The 22,234-nt window shown below is 30.3% G+C and overlaps 1 protein-coding gene across 4 annotated transcripts; it reads left to right on the forward strand.

The window, feature by feature from the left end:
• Nucleotides 1–1,308: 1,308 nt before the first annotated feature.
• On the forward strand, nt 1,309–21,243 carry LOC134716078 (SHC-transforming protein 1-like). 4 transcript variants are annotated; one of them, XM_063578822.1, is made up of 13 exons: nt 1,309–1,406; nt 6,858–6,996; nt 7,363–7,433; nt 8,015–8,072; nt 8,325–8,444; nt 8,995–9,048; nt 9,572–9,750; nt 11,247–11,388; nt 12,299–12,437; nt 13,722–13,823; nt 14,423–14,631; nt 16,448–16,579; nt 16,947–21,243. In XM_063578822.1, exons 2-13 carry the CDS (start codon nt 6,859–6,861, stop codon nt 17,082–17,084), a joined length of 1,482 nt encoding a protein of 493 aa, XP_063434892.1. In that variant the 5' UTR covers nt 1,309–1,406; nt 6,858; the 3' UTR covers nt 17,085–21,243. The 4 variants fall into 4 exon arrangements, with proteins under 4 accessions (XP_063434892.1, XP_063434890.1, XP_063434893.1 ...); XM_063578820.1 differs by lacking the exon at nt 1,309–1,406 and adding an exon at nt 3,679–3,812; XM_063578823.1 differs by lacking the exon at nt 1,309–1,406 and adding an exon at nt 3,845–3,866.
• The last annotated feature ends 991 nt before the right edge of the window (nt 21,244–22,234 follow it).

Genomic DNA, 22,234 nt, shown 5'->3' on the forward strand with positions numbered 1-22,234 from the left:
ATATATATTAATAACAATGTGAACAAATAAACTTATTCAATTATATCATACCCTTTGAGCTAAAAGCTGTTGAAAAGAACACAATGATTCATTGTGAATGATTGATGAATCATTATATGGAAGTAGTCTCAGTTTAGACACATAGAATGTCAATCAATGATTAAACTGAGTGATTAAGTTAATTCTATTGTCTTGTCTTTAATCCCCAGCATTACCACCAACAAATATTCGTAATGCATCAGCAGCTAACGTAATTTTCGAATTGTAAGAACTTGACCAGAGTTCATAAGTTGAGAGATTGAAGGCCCAAAAACCTATACCAGGATATACTTTAACATGAAAAACTTCCATATATAATGATTCATCAATCACAATGAATCATGGTGTTCTTTTCAACAGCTTTTAGCTCAGAAGATAAGATATAATTGAATAAGTATATGTGTTATAGTAGTCTCAGTTGATCCACTTTCTCTGAGACATTCTATGTGTATACAAAATTAAGTCAAAATTTAGTCATTGATTCACATTCTCCGATACATTCTATGTGTATACAAAATTTAGTCATTGATTCACATTCTATGTGAATCAATTATACAAAATTTAGTCATTGATTCACATTCTATGTGTATACAAAATTTAGTCATTGATTCACATTCTATGTGTATACAAAATTTAGTCATTGATTCACATCCTACAAAATTTAGTCATTGATTCACATTCTACAAAATTTAGTCATTGATTCACATTCTACAAAATTTAGTCATTGATTCACATTCTACAAAATTTAGTCATTGATTCACATTCTACAAAATTTAGTCATTGATTCACATTCTATGTGTAGAAATCTATAGTACAAAATTAATTAAGTCATTGATTCACATTCTATATGTATACAAAATTTAGTCAAAATTTAGTCATAGACATAGATTCACATTCTATGTGTATACAAAATTTATTCATTGATTCACATTCTACAAAATTTAGTCATTGGTTCACATTTTATGTGTATAATACATACAAAATTTAGTATTTTTTCTATGTGTCTACAAAATTTAGCCTCAATGATGTTTACGAAGGGAAAGACAATAAGTACAACAGTCCACACACAACTAATGACTTATTTTACATACTTTTGTCAAAATCTTATTATTTATGGGAATTGTAGTTTTAGCAATTAGTTTTAGAATTGTTGGTCTTTGTTTTCAAATGTGTATAGTAAGTCCACATTGGCACAATACTTTTAAGGATAGATAAAATCACAGTTTAAACTTCGCGGGAACAAAAGTTGTCGATCTTATTTCTTGCGCATGCGAAGTAATGATATAAACTTCCGGTTTTACTTTGTCACGATAAAATCTGGAAATCGTTTATTTTGGTAAATTATGAAGTAAACAATCACAGAATAGGTAAGAAATATATGTTACCCTTATCAGTATCATCACATATCTTCCTCTTTAGGAATGACAAGACTGAAAACCCTTACACATTGCCGTTAGGTGGTTGCAGTAACGATGTAACTTGTAAGGAAGGGCAGTCTCGTCTAACTTTTTATTTTACCTTTTATTTCTGTGCAGGTGTAAAATCTGATGTGCTAAGCGGCAATACACTATAATGCATAATTGGAAAGGGGCGGAACTCCCATATCCGAAACATTACTTATAGCAATAATTATAAGTGTTAAAAAAAGCAGTGTCATTTTCATTGGGATCCCGATTACTGTTTTGTCACATTCCCGTTTCCCGCTTACACTATGTACGTAAGCAATTCTCTTTTTTTGTCATTTCCCGGATCCCGCTTGACCTCATTTCCTGTTTTCACGACACAATAATTTGACTTTCACGTTTCACGCTTACAAAAAATCAGCAATCCCGCGTCATTAGACCCCAATGAGACCCACTTTCATGATTTTATCAATGTGTGACAGATTCAGGGTTTTGAATCCCTTAAGCTTTTTAAAGATATTAAATCTAAAAATCTACCTTACAAAAGAACAATTTGAATATCACATACATTGTATAGAAAACACACATTATAAAGTACAATGTATCTCATTCAGTGTATTAAAAATGCACAAAAAACAATGTGTCACATACAAATGAATGTATATAGAAAACTGTTAAATATGGGAAAATAAAGGGTGGCAGGTACATGTAGGTGAAACTTACATAAATGAAAAGATAAATGAAAAATGAACAGATTGATGCCCCATTTATATAATTCTAAGTCTGTCGGTCTGCCCCGGCCCAGAAGCAACAAAGCAGCGCAGTGATTTTGGACAGTTAAATATCCACTTTTTGACATGGGAGGAGCTCTGATGTCTAACAGCCCCAGCTTGGCTGACTAAACAGACATCAGAGTAATCTCAGGCTACATTGCAGAGAATCAGACTGACTCTGTCCATATCATTATATATATATATTTATGTATATATAAGCAGGCTGACTTTTATACCATATTACTATTATTAGACACAGACAAAAATGTTGGTTTATGGTTACATCTTTAAAAATATAAGGATTTTTTGTTCATCATCAGTGCAATAAATTTTGCATCTGCAAATTTCTATTTAACCTGAACCAAATGCTTCTCAAGACTCTTAGAACTATCTGTTCATTATTGAGCTGAATAGATAATCTTGATGCTGGATTAACTTTTGGATTGAATCAAATTCAAGCAGTGTCAACCTTATACATGTACCAAAAAATAACATGGAAAGATTGAGATATCCACTTATATCAGTACATGCACAGCCAAAAAAGTTTAAAAAAAAAAACCAAGGTAAAAGAACTTTTATTGCTGTTATTCATCTCTAAGTCACAGTAAGGCCATAAGCACAGATCTAAGTGATAAATCTAACTGCAAGTTTAAGATGACCAGCAATAAAACTGAAGTTATTAGCTTCATTAAAAATCAAGCACTTAAAAAGTATAATCAGAAATATTGTTATTGGTGTACATTGTAATGTTGCGTTGCTTTTAAACCCAATTCTAGGGGTTTTTTTGAAAATTTTCTAAAAATCATAATTTATCATGTACATGATTAAGCTGTCAAGTACAGTATTACATGTAAATATAATTTGATTGTGGAAAGTACAACCTATAACTCCCCCTTTTAGCTGACCTGGTATGGAGGGCTAGTAAATGAGATTACTGTAAGTTCATAAATTATTACGATGTTTTGATGATGTTTATTAATGTAAATAATGGGACTGCTTTTAGTATTGTAATGATCATCTTTGCTAGCCAAGGGTTACAATCCACTTTCTTCCACTCTGGAATGAAGTGGATTGTAACCCTTGGCTAGCGAAGTTGTGCAATGATAATAACTGGCATTCTAATATGATTATCTGATATATGCATACATGTATATATGCTGAAATTTGCACTAATTATTCTCCCATTTATGATAATTCTTCAAAAATCGCAGCAATAAATGCACACAATTATCTCTGAATTTACAGTACCTGGTTTCTGGTAACAAACTTGCACCAAAATTTTCTCCTCTGAAACCATTATTGAATGTACTTTATTGACCTTTTTAACCATATGTACATGTACCGGTATATAAAATACATGAAAAGATGTAAAAGTATATGATATATGAACCTCATTATATACTTTATATATGTCAATTGGGAAGTATAGATTTTAAGTGAGCCAAGTACATTTCTTTACAAGGTGCAGTCTTGTGGTATTGTTTTATTTTTGATCAGGAAGTTTATGATGGCCATTAAAACAATTATATATTATTGATGACAAATCGTTTGCTCCAGTTGTGATGAGTCAGGACTTATTGTTGTGTTTTGGTACTATGTAAGTACTACATGTATGTAGTAAAGTAATGTCCTGTATCTAGGATGAATCAAGGTACTTTTAAATGTACATTTTTTATTTGTTTAATGTTAATAATATTACAATAAAATATACATGTATGTTCTTTTTTTTCAATCAAATTTAACAAAAGTCATTTCTAAGACATGTACATGTAGATCTGAAACTGATCAGAGATATTTTTTGAATGTCACATTAATTTGAATGAATTGCAACATTAATATATACCGGTAGCTGGAACAAGACTCACATTTACATGTATCATTGGATATAAGATATACACAATGTGGATCAGTTAAGTGGTTGATGTATTGAGTGAGTTATAGTGAGCTGACAGCTTTCAAAAAAACTAGATTTCCATATGGATGGCACATGATGAAATAGAAATGTTAATTAAAGGGAATTACCAACAATCAAGCATTCTTCTTTTCAGTTTATATCAACAAAATCTAGAGTAGACTATTTTAATAGCCTTTCAGAATATACATGTATTGTACATTCATGATAAGTACATGCCTAGGCCTGTCTAGAGCCTCTTCTCTAAAACCATAAGTGGATAGGTCAGATGTAGGTCAGTGATACATGTATTGCTTCCACATTTTGATGAAACAATGGGTAATGAAGTTTAAACAAAGTGGGCAAAATTTTATGGAAGAGAGTCTGAGATAGTATCAACAATGATAATAAAATATACACAAGTGCATACTAGTTAGAAGGACAATATGATCAGAATGTGTGGCATATTCTGCACAAGACATCAGATTAAATTATCCTTTATTATATGAGAAATTAATAGAATGATATACTCCTGACATTTTTATGATTTTAGTGCAAAAATATAAGTTATGCTGTCATAAACATGTTTAAATTGACAGATTTGTCTTTAATAAAATGGTCCCGTTTTGGCAAAACAATATTTGAGTCACAACCTTGCATACATGTATTTTACCCCCATTTACATCATTGCATAAGACATGATGTGTCAAAAATATCTTTTTAGATAACTCATATCTAAATATAAATGCCAAGATCTCAAAATGAGACTCCTTTGTCAAGATTTCCAAGAAGTTTGAACCCCTAAACAAATAGGTAAGGCACATTTAAAAAATATTGATAATGATATTGTGTACATCTGATGGATTTGGTTTTCACACTCAACATGCTGAAGGGTTTTAAAAAACCAATATATTTGAAGAAAGATAATTTGTCAAATAACATTCATAAATTATATATAAAATAAAGTATCCATGTCCTTGACTTTCATAATAAAGTTGAAATATTACAACCAGGAACTAAGAGATAAACTTAATATCCCTGTTATCAGACATATGGTTATATTGTGTACAATATGTTTTAGTAATAATGTCATCGCTCTACCATATCTGCATGAGTAACCATCTGTAACCGTTTGTAAATGTGCATAACTTTGAATGTGTAAGTGATATATATCTGTAATCTTCATAAATCATTTTATACATCTATTTCCATTTATAAATATATATGATCAATGATGATAGTGATAAATTTTAATTTTATTAATATAATATAATACAAAACTTTTCCACACTGTAAATGATACATATAACATGTAAGTAACTATTGTTAGATTAAACATATGGATATTCAGTTGGTTGATGGTTATTATTGTGTTTTAGTATTGTAGTAAATTATTTGACCTTTTGAAAAACATTGATAATTTTAGTTAACCTTTATTTCAACCTCCTTTTGTAACATGTCACAGTATATGTAATATATACTGGTACATTTTATTTTAAAGGCCTACATGTTAAAAAGGATACAGTGCTTTACAAAAATATGCATGTATAATACATTGTGTATATATAATGTATGACTTTTGTGTAAAATTATTATTGTCCAATCATTCTTATGAAAAGTTTGCCTTTACTTCAATAAGTTTAAATATGTTTTAAAACATGGTTAAAAAAGTTATATAGAGTTTCAATTTTGATCATTAAACCAGTAATTCATTTAAAATTTAGCCTTGTCTAAGTTATTGTGAATTTCGATATGATCTGATGAGAAGGAAATCATTTGATGGTGGATAATCTCCAACAATACCTCATAGAAATCTATATATGTTTTTGAGATGACAAAACAAAGGAAAAACAATTGATACAAGGACTGAATAAGGTCGTCTTAGAAGAACTGTGAAATCATTAATATTATTTGTGGGATACCAAATTTCACAGAATTCATAGGTTTTGGTGAAATTCAAATTTAAACATTTAACAAAATACAAATTTTCTGTATGCTTTTATGCAAACTGTTGCACATGCAAAAACAAGATCATGCATCATGAAATCAAATATCCACGAAAAACAATTTTTTTATTTATTCCATGAAAATTGGTACCCATTAAAATACATGTATGACTTTACACTCAGCGCAAAAGTGACCAAAGCCCTCAAAATCCTAGCTTAAACTGTGTCTATACAGTCTTATAAAATTTAGATGACAACCAATGCACTTCCAATTTTCTTGGTCCTTGAATAATGTATGGTGTGAGTGTAGGGGAGCAACCTTACCGCTTCAGTGGTATTTAACCACATGCAAAACAAAAGCACAGACAAATTCCAACTATGAACAATTTGAACAAACAAACACCTAATGGATTGGCTCAATACAAAATAAAGTCTCTTGTCTAGACAGGATTGTGATTATATATAATGAAGACATAACAGCAAGATATCTGAAACCAACACCAAAGAAAACAAATAACATTTTTCCTTATAATGTACTTATAGATATATATATCCTGTATATGATAGTACTGTAAATTCAGAAATTATTGCGTGCATTTATTATTGCGATTTTGTCATTTTGGACTTAAGTGCGATTTTAATTTTTACGATTTTGAGAAAAATCCTGTTTAATTCATATAAAATATTTTAAAATGCGAGTTTAAATTATTGCGTTTACAACTCAGTCGCATTTTTCAAAATAAAAACCTCGCATTAATTTCTAAATTTACAGTAGTCAAAATGTCTACAAGCACTTTTTTTCCAGAATGGACAAGCATAAAAAGGGGAAGAAGCAACCTTCTGAATGGTCAAAAACTGGTAGTTTTATGCACAAACCAGAGAGAGGCTGGATTCATCCAGATGCACAAATAAAGCCTGATGCTGGTGTATGCTATGGTGTAAGGGTAAGTAGCAGTAACCTCTCTTAATGTTAAAAGTGTAACAGAGACAATTTTCAATAGATTTAAAATACTGGTACATGTATTGTAACATCAAATTATGAATACATTACATCAAAGTAAGCATTTTACTTTTGTTTTTATCTTTTTCTATCTGGAAAAGAGTTCTCCATTGTACAAACCATTTATTTTAGCCTTTTATAATTATCAAAAGAGGCCTTTTTTTTAATAAAACATGGATGACAAAAGTTTTGAATATATAACCAAACATGTAATACTAGTTTAAAAAATGTCCCCAAAGCCAAAATGACACATTAAACATTCATGTATTTAATAATGACTTACATTGATTGTATCTGTTTTATTTATCAGTATATAGGATGCCTGGAGGTCAAAGAGTCAATGAGGCAACTAGATTTTGATACAAGGACAGCATTAGCTAGGTAAATGAGGTGTTATCTCCCTTTTATTAATTTCAGTTCCAAATATGATTAGAGCATTACAGCATTTTGTATGCAAATAAGATTCAAGAATCATTTGTTTACAAATGAACAATTGTTATGAATTGTCAAAAGTTACTATGGTATATACATTCCATATGTATATATGTAATTCCAGCATATACAAAATAAATCAGAGAATGTGGTATAAGTTAGGGGTGATACAAATGTAGAACCTTTGCCGGGACTTCGGGATTGGGTATTTTTAAGCTCAGGATTTTGGGATTGACCCTTTCGGCATCCGGGAATTCTTTTTTTGAATTTCAGGATGTCAGGATTTAAATTTATTTAAATTCAGGACCTCAGGATTTCATGATATTTGTCTAGTTTTGAATTGTCTGACTCTGAACAGTCAAAAAGTTGTCAATAAATTTAACAGATGTCTTTCCGGGTTTTATTGTGTATTATGTTTTATGTTTTATTGTTACTATCTCATTTACATATACCTCACATATCTTTTACTTAAAATACTTTGAGGAAAAGTTTATTTTAGCAATGCCATTATGTTGTTATATATGTTGTAGGGAAGCTATATGCAGGGTATGTGAAGCAGCAGGGTTAAAGACGGCAAAGAAACGTAAAGTAAGTAAAGAGAAAGAGCCCATTTTATCAAGTACACATCATTATTTATGGATAAAAAATGTCATTTATGTCCAGTATTCCTATTATGTTCTAAGCATAATTATTTTTAATGATACAAATGTCAAATACATGTACCTTAAATATGCCACGTTTTCTAATGAAACTTTTAAAAGTTTGAAAATATGGAAGAAAATATTTCTATGCCTTGTTGTTTGGATTATATATTATCGTCATTATCATTTTCATTTTCAGGTAGATAAAAAGTTGGTAAAAATGTTAGGTGATGCACCAAAGATGCAGTATGCAGGGTCAAATGTCAACTTGACAATCACAACAGACTGTCTCACACTTATTATAATGGAATCTGGAGAGGTAAAGGCATAACTGTTACTTGAATTTTGCAGGGTAAAGGTCAACCTGAGTTTATAACAGTGAAATTATGAAATAAAAACATGTTTCAGTAAAGACAAATATCCACCAAAACACCAAGAGATAAGGATGTTAACAGCTACATGTCCTAGCTTTTAAGTCATTTTGAAATAAGAAAAAAGGTAGAATCAAAACTAATGGATCTTTTTTCAACAGTCTATAGTCTAGTTTTATTTTTTGATTAGTATTTACTTCTTATAGTGGTATTCATTTAATTATACATTTTCCAAGCTGAGGATATCCGTTTTGTGACACAATCTGGTGGCAGCGTCATCAACAATGTATTAGTTTGAAATTACTGATTACCCCCCAGTCATGGTTCATTCTCTTTAAATTGCTTGCGTAGTTTACATACAACAGTTTAATAACACTGCATATTGCAGCTTCTTTATACAACATGACTACTAAAACATGGATGGGAAAAAATGCTATCAAATTGTCTGTTTTGTTTTATTCCACATAATAATTAAAATTATGTATGTTGTACTTTCAGATGATAGCCAATCACCAGATGCCTGGAATTTCTTTTGCTTCGGGAGGAGATTCTGTAAGTTTGAATGTAAAGTTTATTTTGATTGTTGCTTCATTAAAGTTACCCTCAGTAGGCAGATTGTCAAATTTTAAGTAAAAGTGTCAAATTCCAGAAGCATTTCCCAAAACAGGAGTAGAGACAGTTACCACTGTAAAAGCTCTGTGAAGGTGGATTTTTTATATATGATAGTTTCAGTAATCTTTATCTAATGTGAAGTCATGCTTGTTAAATATTTTTAGTAGTATTTTAAGACAAAATGTATATCTGCTTCATTTATTATAAACCTATTAGCAAAAAAAGATTTTAAAAATCAAATAAGTCCTTTTTTCTGGACAATCATCACATTTTCGATCTTTTTTCATGATTTCTAAAGTGACACAACCCCTGTTAATAATCTTATTTTGACTGAAACAATTGAATGCATATTTTTTGTTTGCTCATGGGTACATGTAGTTGGGTTGCTATCATTCATATTTTAATCATATTCGCTTTAGAAATTGTTTGCCTCATTTTATTCAGATTTTCTTTTTTTTCCCAGGAAACACTAGACTTTGTAGCATATGTTGCTAAGGACACAGCTAATGGTCGAGCGTGTCATGTGTTAGAATGTGGAGGTGGATTAGCTGAAGATGTTATAACCACAGTAGGACAAGCTTTTGAACTTCGTTTCAAAGAATATCTAAAAAATCAACCAAAACCAGTTACAGTCCAGGACCCGTAAGTCAGCAGACATATTTTGCATAAATTAAATTAAAGCAAAAACCATGATTGAAATTAAAGATAGGGCACTTGTAATGGCCTTTTTCAACAGTGCTTTGTTTCAATACCAATTGGCTTGCCATTTATTGTAAACACAATGTTGGTTGTGTGTCTATGAAATTTGATGAATACAATTAAGGTGAAAGCTTTAAAAAGACTTCATTTCAACTTTTGTGGATATTTGTTTCATTAGCAGTCATACCATATATCCTTATTTGTATATTAATCTGACAGTATTAACTTGATTGAAAGGAAATAAATTTTTAAATGATAAAGGCGAACTATGGTTATGCTAATTTGAATGATTTCTAACTCATTTGAAGGAAAGGTTCAAGCGTAACTAGATTTAACCATTATAATGCCTTCGGTTGCTGTCTGCTCTATGGTCGGGTTGTTGTCTCTTTAACACATTCCCCATTTCTTTTCTCAATTTTACAATGACAATATATGGATGCCACAATAACATATAAGACCATTTAAAAAAAATCAACCCATTGCTCAGTGCAGCCCTGATTGCATTAATGAAAAATGTGGCCCTTTCAAAATTTTTAATTTAATCTTAAATCTGAATTAAACTTTCATTTATGTAGTAGTGGCATTGAGGACTGGGATTGCCCAGTTTATGATAAGCATGATAGCAGTGAGTTTCCTGTAAGTTATTTAAAGTAAATTTCACACCATTCCCATATTTCCACCTTCCCAAAACCCTTAGCCTTCCTATAGGTCACAATTTCTATAAGAATACTCTAGCTCTTAAATGGAAATGATTTTTGCACTATAATTCAGATTGTGATTTTATTCTATGAGAAATAGACAAATAAAAAGAGATTTGGTTGGTGTAGATGGTGACAATGATGCCTTTATTTGTGATTTCTAGTAGACTTTAACTACAGTGTTTGAACCCACAAAGATGTATCTAAAAATTGAGTTAAGCTGAATTGTAAAGTTAAGTTATTTCCCTTGTGTAATAAATATTTAGAAGGTGCTGAAAAAGAAACAAAATTCTCAATTCCCCTTTCTTTTTTTAGCATTTTTATGTTTCCTATATGTAATGATATTCCATTAAATTTTAACCTTCTTGACTTCAATAAATGCTTAAGTGGTCTTGTGAGAGGTTGTTGGTTCGAATCCTGGTAAGGTCAAACCAAAGACTTAAAAAGTAATATTTGCTTTTTCTCTGCTAAGCACATGTCATTATAAAGAAAAAGCAAAATCTGGTCTGGTCATATTAAGAATAAGGGTGACATATCTTCCTGCAGACTGTTAGTTTGTAAACTAGCACTTTACAATCCAGATATGACATTGTGTTTGTCTATTTCAAAGCAGGGCTTATATGTCATATCACATAATCATGATATCGATCTGAATATGCAACTAATTTGCCACTGGCATTGAAACGGCCATCCATCCATCAATCTTGACCTAAATGCCTTACACATTTCCTTCCTCCACAGCACAGAGAAAGGTATTGCTGACAGTGATGCCTGGGGAAATGACGAGAGTGACTATTATAATGACCGACCTGATGCAAGACCTCCTCTAGCTGAAGCTGCAACAGGAAACACTAATTATTCAGCACCTAAGTCTAACCTGCCTGTAAGTCACTTTTGTCCTATATATTGACACACCAATTCTGCACAACTTTCAGGTATTGGCAAGACACATAAAGAAGTAAACTTTTTAATTATATTTAGCACCAGTCGATTGTTTAAATTTAAAAAAGAAGAAAAATTTTATCCTTTGTGTTAATTGTCAAAAGAAATTAAAAAAGCACATATTCACAAATATTGATAAAATATTGATAAAGCTAAATATAGTTTATTAACACATTTTTATATACAATTTTTGTATCACCTCAAATGAAATTACATTGGTGAGATTTAAGCTTACTGTTTAGATCAACAATGTATTAGATAGTAAATTTAGAAGATTATCATAAATACTAAAAAAAAAATTTTTGAGACATTTTGCTGTGTACACCCTTGTTTTAATGCCCCTAATAAATAGTATTGTATTGATCTGAATGACGTCTAATATGTCCTCATTTAGATAAGTATGTTATGATTTATTAAGGAAATCTTGTTTGTTCAATGAATTAAGATAAGAGTTGTATAGGTTTTTCAGGAAATGTTTTGTGTTGATTTAACAAACCAGTATTTCAATGAATTAATACCTGTATAAAGAAAAAGGGTTGAACTTATATATTTAGATAATAAAAAAAAATTGTGAGAAAAATCTTCATTATGCAGCTTACTTTAATTTTATCACTTAAAAATTTACATAATTTTATTGAATTTATTCCCCTGCCAAAAAACAGATTCTGTAACTGTGTCAGTTTTCTTTGTATAGCAGAACTTGTGGAACAAACAATTTGAGGTATATTTCCATGGCCTTACTTGATTAAAGTGTAAGGAATTTTAAGTTCTTAGAAATGGGAATATTTGTCATGGCCTGAAGGCTTATCTTCCTGAAAAACATATGGATTATTTACTTTTATATATTACAGGTCAGTGATGGCTTGTATGCATCTGTAAAAGAACCTCCTCAGCTTTATGATGTACCTAAAGACCAACCTCTGATTGACTTTGGTGCCACCGGTGGACAGACATATGACAATAAAGATGGTCAGGTGTATGATAATAAAGGTAAACATTCTTTCATGCATCTATTCTGTAGCAAGAGCATATTTAATTACATTCATAGATGAACATTACATGCTGGACAGCTAATGCATTTATATTAGATATACAATACAATATGCTTTATTTTAACACTCAGTCACATTGACATGTGAAACAAGAGGTAAATTACAAAATACAATCACATACAATTAAAGAAATAAATAAAACAACTTAGAAATGAAATACCTGTACTGTGAAAGTACTTTTATTCGTGGGGTACCAATTTTCGTGGTTTTCGTGGATGACTTTATCCACGAATTTAAGTGTCCAACGAAATAAATCAACCATTGTCCAAATCAAGACATGGAAAGATCACCATGAAGGGCTTTCTGATATGATCTAGAGAACATATTGAATAGCCTGGAATCTGAGATTTCTTTAATAGCAGTCACAGAACTACAACTGCATGCAGAATTATACCCATTTAATCTTTAATAACCTAAACTTTACAACTTTTGATCTTTTAATTCTCATAAAAATGGTCCTTAATCTGTTGATCACTTTATCTTGGGTTAATTAGTGTTGTCACTACGATTTACACGGGGCAATGTTTACTTTGCAATTTCCTTCAATCCAGACTATTTGTAACCTTCGTTTCTAAATGCTTTAATTTTTTTTTTGAGAAAACTTAAATCCACGAATTTAAAAACCCACGAACATGTAAATATTGCTCAAACCACGAAAATTGATACCCACTTTCACAGTATATAGAAAATTACTTTACTTTATATTATAATATTTTAATATCATAATATTTTAGTTAACTTTGAAATTAATAAAAATGTAAGAAAATACTTTTTTAATAAAGTTTTTGATATACTTTAATTATTTTGCATTATAACTTTCATGGTCGAGAAACACATGACTTTAGTGTGATCAGATTCATGGAAAAATGGCACCCGTCAAATTATTATAGTTTGCTTCGATGTAAACTTTAAATGTAAGTATTTACATATCATTGAGTTCATACATAGGACCCCCCTCATCATATGCATTCTTTTCTTGTGAATATTTGGATGCATATACAGTTGAATTTCACTGTTTGTTTCACAGAGAACATTCACAAAATATTTCAGACCTGTTGAAGATTTTTTGGTATTCAAGGTCACTTGTTTTGCGACCGTGATTTTTCAGAACAGGAGATTGAGAAGCTGAGTTGTTATTCAATCATACTAAGGTTGGTCTAACAATTTGTCTTTTGTCCAAATATAACATGTTAACTTGTTATGTATTTGTGTTTTATTTTAGAAACCGTATTCAATGGTGATGCTGAGTTTGAGGGTAATGTGTATGACAATAAAGAAAATGTTATGGAAGAACCAACAACAAATGGGGATCCTTTTGACATGGGTAAGATTACATGTACATATGGATAATTGTCTCTGAAGAGTTTTGGAAATCATTAAATGGAGGGGCGTAAAGGGGGGTATCTGCACGGAAAAACGCAAAATAAAATTGCCATTTCATGATGAACAAACAATACAAAATTTCAAGCCTGTTGATCTTTTTACCAATTTCACAAAACACAGCGAATAAGGAAACTTTTTCACGGTTGCACATGAAAATAAAATGACAAAACATGTTTTAACAGAAATGTTTTGTTTATATTGATCTCTTTACTGTTGGATTATTATTATTTTTCATGGAAACTAAATTTCATGGATTTTATGGATACTTGAAAGCTTCTAATTTATGCAGCTGTCAAAATCCATGAAATAAAATATCAATGAAAATGAAATTTGTCCTCAATTTATAAAAAATTGTACAGCTGAAAAATAAAAGAATCCTTAGTATCTAACAAAAGGAAAAATATCAAAACAGTAACTTCAACAGAAACAAAGGTATTCAATCAGCTGTAATGGTTCTTGTTTTTTTTTGGTCTTGAAACTTTGAAAATGTTTATATACATAGTGCCTTTGCATAATATGTTAATATATATCAACTTTCAGATCCCTTTCAATCATCCCTACAGAACACAGAAACAGAACCAGAGCTTCCCCAGCGACAATTTTCAGACAGTATGGTTGTACATGAGCCCTCTCGACCTGAAATACCGCAGCGACCTCAACCTAGATTACCAGAGGAAGATAGTGTCTCTAAACATAATATAGCTCCTATGTTTGAAACATGGTACCATGGTCAATTACCAAGAAAGCAGGTAGGAACAAAATTCTCAAGACAAGTTTACATTAGTTAACTTACAAAATTATATTTTATGGAACATGGTTGTTTGTTTATCTGTCAATTCATTCATCTAGCAATCTTTCCATCCATTTGTACACCTCTCATAGTAACTCATTGATTTAATGGATCTTTATCAAATTTATTTTAAGAAGTCAAGCTCTCTAAATTGTTGTTTCAGACTTCAAGCATTTCAAACATTAAACATTTTATGATCAGAAGATTGTCTTGTGACGACTCGGGTCTGGCTAACAGAAATTTACAAATATTCACACCTTGTGTTCTCTAAAAATGCTCCGTTATCTTTTTAACAATTTTTAGAATAGTTGTTTCAGAGTTAAGGGATGATTTAAATCATTAAAAGTCTGACCAAGTACTGAACATCTCATGATAACATACATTCCCTTTGTTGGGTCTTTAAAATTTCTACATACAAGTAAGATTTTAAATTTTAGTTTTGTTGTTACTTAGTTGTGGAATTCTAATACAGTTTTCATATATCTAAAGTAGTTAAACTTTCTGAATTAACATTGGTATAGAAAAAAAAGTATGCTACAGAAATAATAAATGTTTATCAGGGTTTTAGCTAGGATTTTGAGGGCTTTAGTCACTTTTGCGCGATAAAAATCAGCCTTATTTTTTTTATAAAGCAAGGGATCTAGGATGTTTATCAAACTAGCTATACATATATGTCCAAGTCCTTTAAGGACTAGTCTAGGATCTTTGAAGACTTTAGGATTGCTTATGTAGGCAGTTATTGGCAATATTGAATGAATTGACTGATGTGATGCTAAGATATGAAGATAAGAATAGGGATCTGGTAATAAGATCAAAACTTCACTTCAGTTATTTTCAGGGCACACCCCTTAATTATCAACAAAAGTTGGGTGCCTCTATTTTTTAACCACTGTACAAATGAACTTGTAACGACTTTTTCACTTCACAATCATTTATATCCTTGAAAATACGTTTTAATATCTATTTGGAATCAATTTCTTTAATATTGGATAGAAGAATCTGCATCTATACTTAATGTGACGATTCTTATGACTGTAGACTGTAGATCACGTTTACTTTCGATTTTTAAACAAAATGAAATGAAAACGGGAAGTGACAATTGAATAATAATTTCAGAACAAAACCGGATTCATTTTCGAACTTTAACGCATGCGCAATGCATAGAACAGGAAGCACCTGTTTGCAAGTGAAAATATTTACGTTTTTAATAAAGTTCATTCTTTTTAATCGAAGTTGTCGAAAGTTTTTAATGAATATTTATATAAAGTATGACGAAAATACGTTGAACTGACGAAACTACGACAAGCAAACTGCAAATTATGATCGTAAGGGAAATATTGAAAATAAAATAAAGTTGAAATGTCCGGGAAGTTTATCAATTTTGTTCAAATGACGAAAATACAACTGAACTGTGAGAAATGATTAAAATGAAAAGCTGACTGACTGATTTAACTTAAATAGATTATTATGATGATCATTTATGAGGTTTTATAATGATAATTAAGGGATTAGTGACCCATCTGATTGGCGATAGGCGGATTACTTGTCATCACAACTTTTAACACCTTTGGTAAACGTTAATTACCTGAGGGTCATAAACTTGTCAGAAACATAAAGACAGGTAGAATTCAAGTAATTTGATGTGTAAATATTTTTACACTTTCCAAATTTAAGTGACGAAATTGATATGAAATATTTTCGTCATTTCTAAAACCTTTTCGTAAAATACGAAAGTGACGAGCGCTAGCTAAATCACTGATGTTTATTCTTTACAGGCTGAAAAACTTCTGCAGAAAGATGGTGATTTTCTAGTACGGAAAAGTTCAAATGACCAAAATCAATTCGTCCTGAGTGGGAGACAAAATGGTGTTATTAAACACTTGTTATTAGTTGACCCAGATGGCATTGTAAGTCAAGTACATATATAGAACTCTACTTCACAGAACCATTACTTTTAAAAGCAATAATCCTTAAGGATGACTAGGGTTAAAAAATCTTTTTCAGACCATCAATAAAACATTTGTCTGTTTGGCTGTGCAGGATGTATAAATTTGCATCCTTGGAAGTCAGTTAGATAGAAAGTGAACAGTATTTTGTAGAATACATTCTTTTCTTTTATTAGAAATTAAAAGACATGCACAAAATCATTAAAATTTAAAGAACAGCCAAAACAGGAATTACTCAACTAAACAGAAGCATTACATAAATTAATAAGTCAAAATTGTGTGAAAATTTGTTCACAAAATGAAATCTGAAATTATTGTTCTTTTTCAGGTACGAACCAAAGACCATACATTTGAAAGTGTTCCTCATTTAATTAAATATCATATGAAACATGGACTTCCGATTGTTTCACAAGAAAGTGAACTTCATCTGGTTAGACCAGTCAGCAACAACTACACCAACTGTTGACCATAATTGTTAGCCTATCATTGTTTAGTAACTGGTACCCTTTCATATTGTTTTAATTTGGTGCCAGTTGCAGTTTTATTCACAGGATATTTAACACGATGATAATCTCTTTTAAACTGTTACTCATGAAATTATTAGTAAAATGTCAAGAAAAGCAAAATCTGTTTTCATTTCTGAAAGTATTATTAATTAATCTTCCTTTATTTATATGATACATGAAAATAAAAGTAATGCATAATAGGGGGTCTGGATGGAATTTACAGAATAGTTGGTCAATACTACAGAAAAATGGGCCAAGAAATAAAGAACAGAGAAAAACAAACTAAAAAAAACTAAAGAATAGAAAATTATGGGGTGATTAAATATAAAGAATAGAGAATAATTACCTAAAAATTGGTTTGAGAATACAGAAATAATGGACACCCTTCCAGACCCTCATGATACTGTCACATGAGAGCATTCTCTGTTACAGGTGATTCAATGTAAATAAAATATTTCATAACATACTGTAAATTCAGAAATTATTGCGTGCATTTATTATTGCGATTTTGTCATTTTTAACAAAAATGCGATTTTAATTTTTACGATTTTGAGAAAAATCCTGTTTAATTGATATAAAATATTTCAAAATGCGAGTTTAAATTATTGCGATTACAACTCTGTCACATTTTTCGCATTAATAAAAACCTTGCAATAATTTCTGAATTTACAGTACATTGCACTCATGCTTTCCTTAACAATGTTGTTTTGTACTAAATATCACTTTTTAAATTGTCACTCTTTCTTGGCTTTGTTGTTTTAACGCTGATCAAGTAAATAAAAAAATAACCTGATTTTAATTTTTGAATATTTTAAATTTTTATTCAAGTGTTTGGTAAGAAATACAAGTTACAATTTGTTCAAGAATATGATTATCATTATTTGAATTTAATTTAAAATTAGTGATATTGAAATATAAATGTAATGTAGAATCAAGTAAGTGCCATTTTTATCATAGCAAAGCCTTGAAATAGCCCCATATAACAATGAGAAGGTATTTAATGAACGAAACAATTGATTTTTTATTGTGCACATTGTAACAGGGCAGGTCCTCCAATCAGATTGTGTATATAGATTTTTGTATATATGTCATAGCTTTAAGCAGTTGTTTTGAGTGTCAACAAATACATTGAATATTGTTACAAATAACTATTTTATTACTTTGTTTTAGTGTCAGTAAGACTATTCCATTTTGTTAATGAGCTTATTTTGTTTATTTATTGTTAATGATTTTTTAGAATATATTTGTTTCTGACTTTAAACATTTTTTGTTCCATTTTATACTTGCTGGCATTTTAGATGCTAATTAGTATCATTGTTTTGTGTGGCAGTCATACTTTACTAAATGAAGAGTGCTTGTGATTATTTTAAAATTCTATTTTAATGCTGAAGTATTTTAGGAATTTGTAGAATAATGTATAGAAGAACTAAAAGGTTCTGTAATTACCAGTTATCAGTTATTCTGGAGACAAAATGTTTAGGAAATCAAAAATTTATAACCATCAAAACCAAAGGGCCAAAACAGAATAATCAAATATCTAAGGTTAATTTACGCTTTTATAGGAATTCACTAAACATTATGTTATTCAATGAATAAAAATTAAGTAAACATGTATAATTTAAATTATGCCATTACCAATTCACTGGCTGCAGATGACTAAATACAAGCCAATTGACCAGTATTGATGGAGTGTGTTTTCAATGCTCATTATTTCCTTACCTGTTTTGCCTTAATTTTAGGATATTTTTGGATTATAGTAACTTTATGAAACCCTACAGGGTAGCATGGTAGAAGTCAAGTAGAGACATTTTTTACTGGTTAGACAAGCTTTGACAGAAGGCACTTTGCTAGGTCTGTTTCAGTTGTATTTATGTTTTTTCTACTTCCTCTGCTTTTATGTTTTTTTGTTATAGATTTTTGTTACAATAACCATTAACCATTTGACAGTTATAGGTATTTTTTGATAACTCAATTTTTGTCTGTCACATTTTTCTGATACTTTTATACTCTTTTAAGGTTTATATATTTTCCAGCATCGTTTTACTTCGCTATTTTTTTCTAGAATCCCCTTCCAGGGATGTGGAACTTTTAAGAGTCCACTTTTATTAAAGATATAAATCGTAAGGGAGCCTGAAGTGCTACATCAGAGCTGATTATTTTCCAGTCACTGATTGTACTGTGTATAATTATATGCTTTAAATTGTGGATTATAGATTATTATGTGTTGGGGAAGAACATTTTGCTACATGGTAAAAAGCTAAGAATGTGATATGTGAATTTTCTAAATATGATTTAGTTAAATTGACATGAATGCTTTAGAAGAAAATTTAATGGAAGCAAAAAGTAAAAACATAATAAAGGTTTTGATATGAGTAATCTATATGTATATAGTCATGCTCATAAAAACAAAACAGGAGAAAAAAATATATGACAGAATTGTTTCTGCTAAACAAGACAACTCTTACTGAAATAAAGGGATATAACTCTGTATTTAATGGACACTTAGCTCATTTTTACAGGATCCCTAGTATTTTTCTAACATCTCCATTATTTAAGGGATTTTCATACATTCCATTATTGATTTAATTACTAGATTTGCAGATTGTTTAGTTACTAGTGCATATTCAAGTAAATATTTACTATTGTTTTAACTCAAGTGATGTTGGTAAAACATATAACATGCTCATATCTGTAAACCTTATCACTACTTCAAATTTTATCAGTACTGACCAGATAGTAGCTATTTTACTGATGCCAATTTTGCACACAGATATTTATGTCTAAAAGAAGATCACTTTGCCCTGCATTGTAAATTTTTTAAAAAAATCAGTAAATGAAAAGTATACAATCATCCATAACAAAGTGTGTTTTTTTAATATACAAAATGTTTTGGACTACAGGGTCCTTTGAGGTACTGGAAGGTTTGTAATCTGTTTGTCTTACCTGCAAGGAAAGACACAATACTTGACACTTAGCTGGCAGGAAGGGCAGTAATTAATTGTATAAAGCTTTATTTATTAATGTAGAAAAGCTAGACCTCCATATTTTGAAAAAGGTGTTCTGAAGTTTTGTCCGTCATGTCATATACCTTTGACCTAATTTTCCTGGTTGGTTCAGTGACATTTATTTATTTTTTCATAAACTGTTTCAAGTTACTATGAGATAGTGGTCAACCATAATTAGTGTCCCAATTCATTGTAAGGTATACATGTAAATAGAAACTTTGACTTTAAACTTGCTTTCAGCTGCTACTTAATCAGTAATGAATTGTTACATTAAGGTTGGCATTCATGTCCATCCTTCTTGTTTCATACCTTATTTAATACTAGAACTTCTTTCCTGAAAACAAATTTATTTTTATAAGAACAGGCTTTGTATTTTACCTGTCCATTCCTTTGTTCATCATATGTAATGATCTGGAAATTACTATGAAACTATGAATCACTTACTGTACTAGACGGCATTTTTAAATCTCTTGATAAACGGTTGTGTAGTTTTCCTTTCAAAATAATTTTGAAACTTATTCAGTTAGTGGCTAGTGTATCTTTTTCGAAATGTCTTTCTTCTGTGGATACTGTCTATATTTCATTGGAATCAGCTTTAGTTTGTAATTAGTTTGAAGATAAAATTTGTGTGTATGCTTGTGATAACGTGTATACTAGTCATGACTGCAAACTATATAATCATTTTATAGTCTTGTAAAATTGTACATAGCAGAGCCTGTCTTACTGCCAGTGACATTTTAGCGGATAGAATATTTCAATTATTCGAGGAGTTTGAAGCAATCATTGACAAATTCTTGCAAAAAGATTTAAAAATCTCAATAAATTATTTTAATATAAAATACATGATTACCTGTTTCATATTTTATTCTTGTAAAGTTATATAAACAAACAAAAACGCTTTCAAGTCTGTTTATGCATATAAATTATGTTTTCTTTAATTAATGAAATAAAAAGGAGGATTCAAAGTAAGTTTTGCAGTTTAAGACAGGTTCCATTACATATAATTAACATTCATAATCATGTCATATAGCTGTATTTTATTCCAGTAGAAAGAATTTTGTTAATAACCATTAATTTATGATCATGATGGCAAATAATAAAAGTGATACATTTTTGTTGTATTTGTGTCTTGTCTGCAGTTTTTGGGTTGATGTACAGTCAAACATATTTAGTTGATTTAGAACTTGATGGGGCATGTTTATCAGGGAAATTCAGCCTACATAAACACTTCACTGTACATTTGAATGCATTGCACAGGCTGGTAAAGCTTATGTTAACATAGCTAAGATTCAACTGTTCTTTCCAAGACCCTTGTAAACACTAACCAGTCAACATTGAGGTTGTGAGTTTGAACTCTGCTCATCCAGGTGCACTCAACTTCTATCTTAATTGACTTGGATTGTCAGTTTTCATATCGAAGGTCTGTTTTTTTTTCTGGGCTATCTGGCTTCCTCCACCAATAATCCTGGCTGCCATGAAAATGCCCAAAAACTTAAAAGTGGCGTTAAAACACCAAAACTAAAATCCAAGACCTTAAGATGGTTACATACTTGTCTGACTTTTACTTCATTTTCATGGTTCTTTGGTCAACGCTAAGTTTTCTAGTTTGAGTTGGTTTCTTATAAACTATATTCAATAGGTCAACTTTGTTTGGTTTATTGAATGATTGTAAGGTGTTCTACATGTATTTTTGTATGGTTTATCTGACCTTAATGTCATTTTCTTGGATCATGTTAAGTTTATGTGTTACTTGTTGTAAAGCTTTATATTTAGGACTATCAACATAAAATCAATGTTAAGTAAAGAAGGCAAGATATTTCAGTGTCTGCTTTCTAACCAGGTTGGATTTTCTTCGAAATCAAAACTGTATAAACAAAAAAAACATGCTATAGACCTCTTATGCAAGCAAAAACTAAAAAGTGACAACATTCAACTATCTCCCAAAAAAGAATGTATTAACAGAAATCGAAAACCTAACCACATACACACCCTCAATATATGCACAAACAGACAGCAAAGTGAAAATTCCTTGCATTCAAACTGTAGGAGTTATCTCAAACAGCTATAATAGAACAGACGGACAGGGGTTAAACAATAAGTCCAAG

This window comes from Mytilus trossulus, chromosome 4 (assembly GCF_036588685.1).
Source record: "Mytilus trossulus isolate FHL-02 chromosome 4, PNRI_Mtr1.1.1.hap1, whole genome shotgun sequence".
Classification (NCBI taxonomy): Eukaryota; Metazoa; Mollusca; class Bivalvia; order Mytilida; family Mytilidae; genus Mytilus; species Mytilus trossulus.

What these genes read in the sequence shown, in the direction of transcription:
- LOC134716078 (XM_063578820.1), top strand. Translation starts at nt 3,778, where the DNA reads ATGAGTCAGGACTTATTGTTGTGTTTTGGTACTAT. An exon ending in CCAGTTACAGTCCAGGACCC is followed by an intron (nt 9,751 to 11,246) that starts GTAAGTCAGCAG and finishes CTTCCTCCACAG; the next exon opens with CACAGAGAAAGGTATTGCTG. An exon ending in CACCTAAGTCTAACCTGCCT is followed by an intron (nt 11,389 to 12,298) that starts GTAAGTCACTTT and finishes TATATATTACAG; the next exon opens with GTCAGTGATGGCTTGTATGC.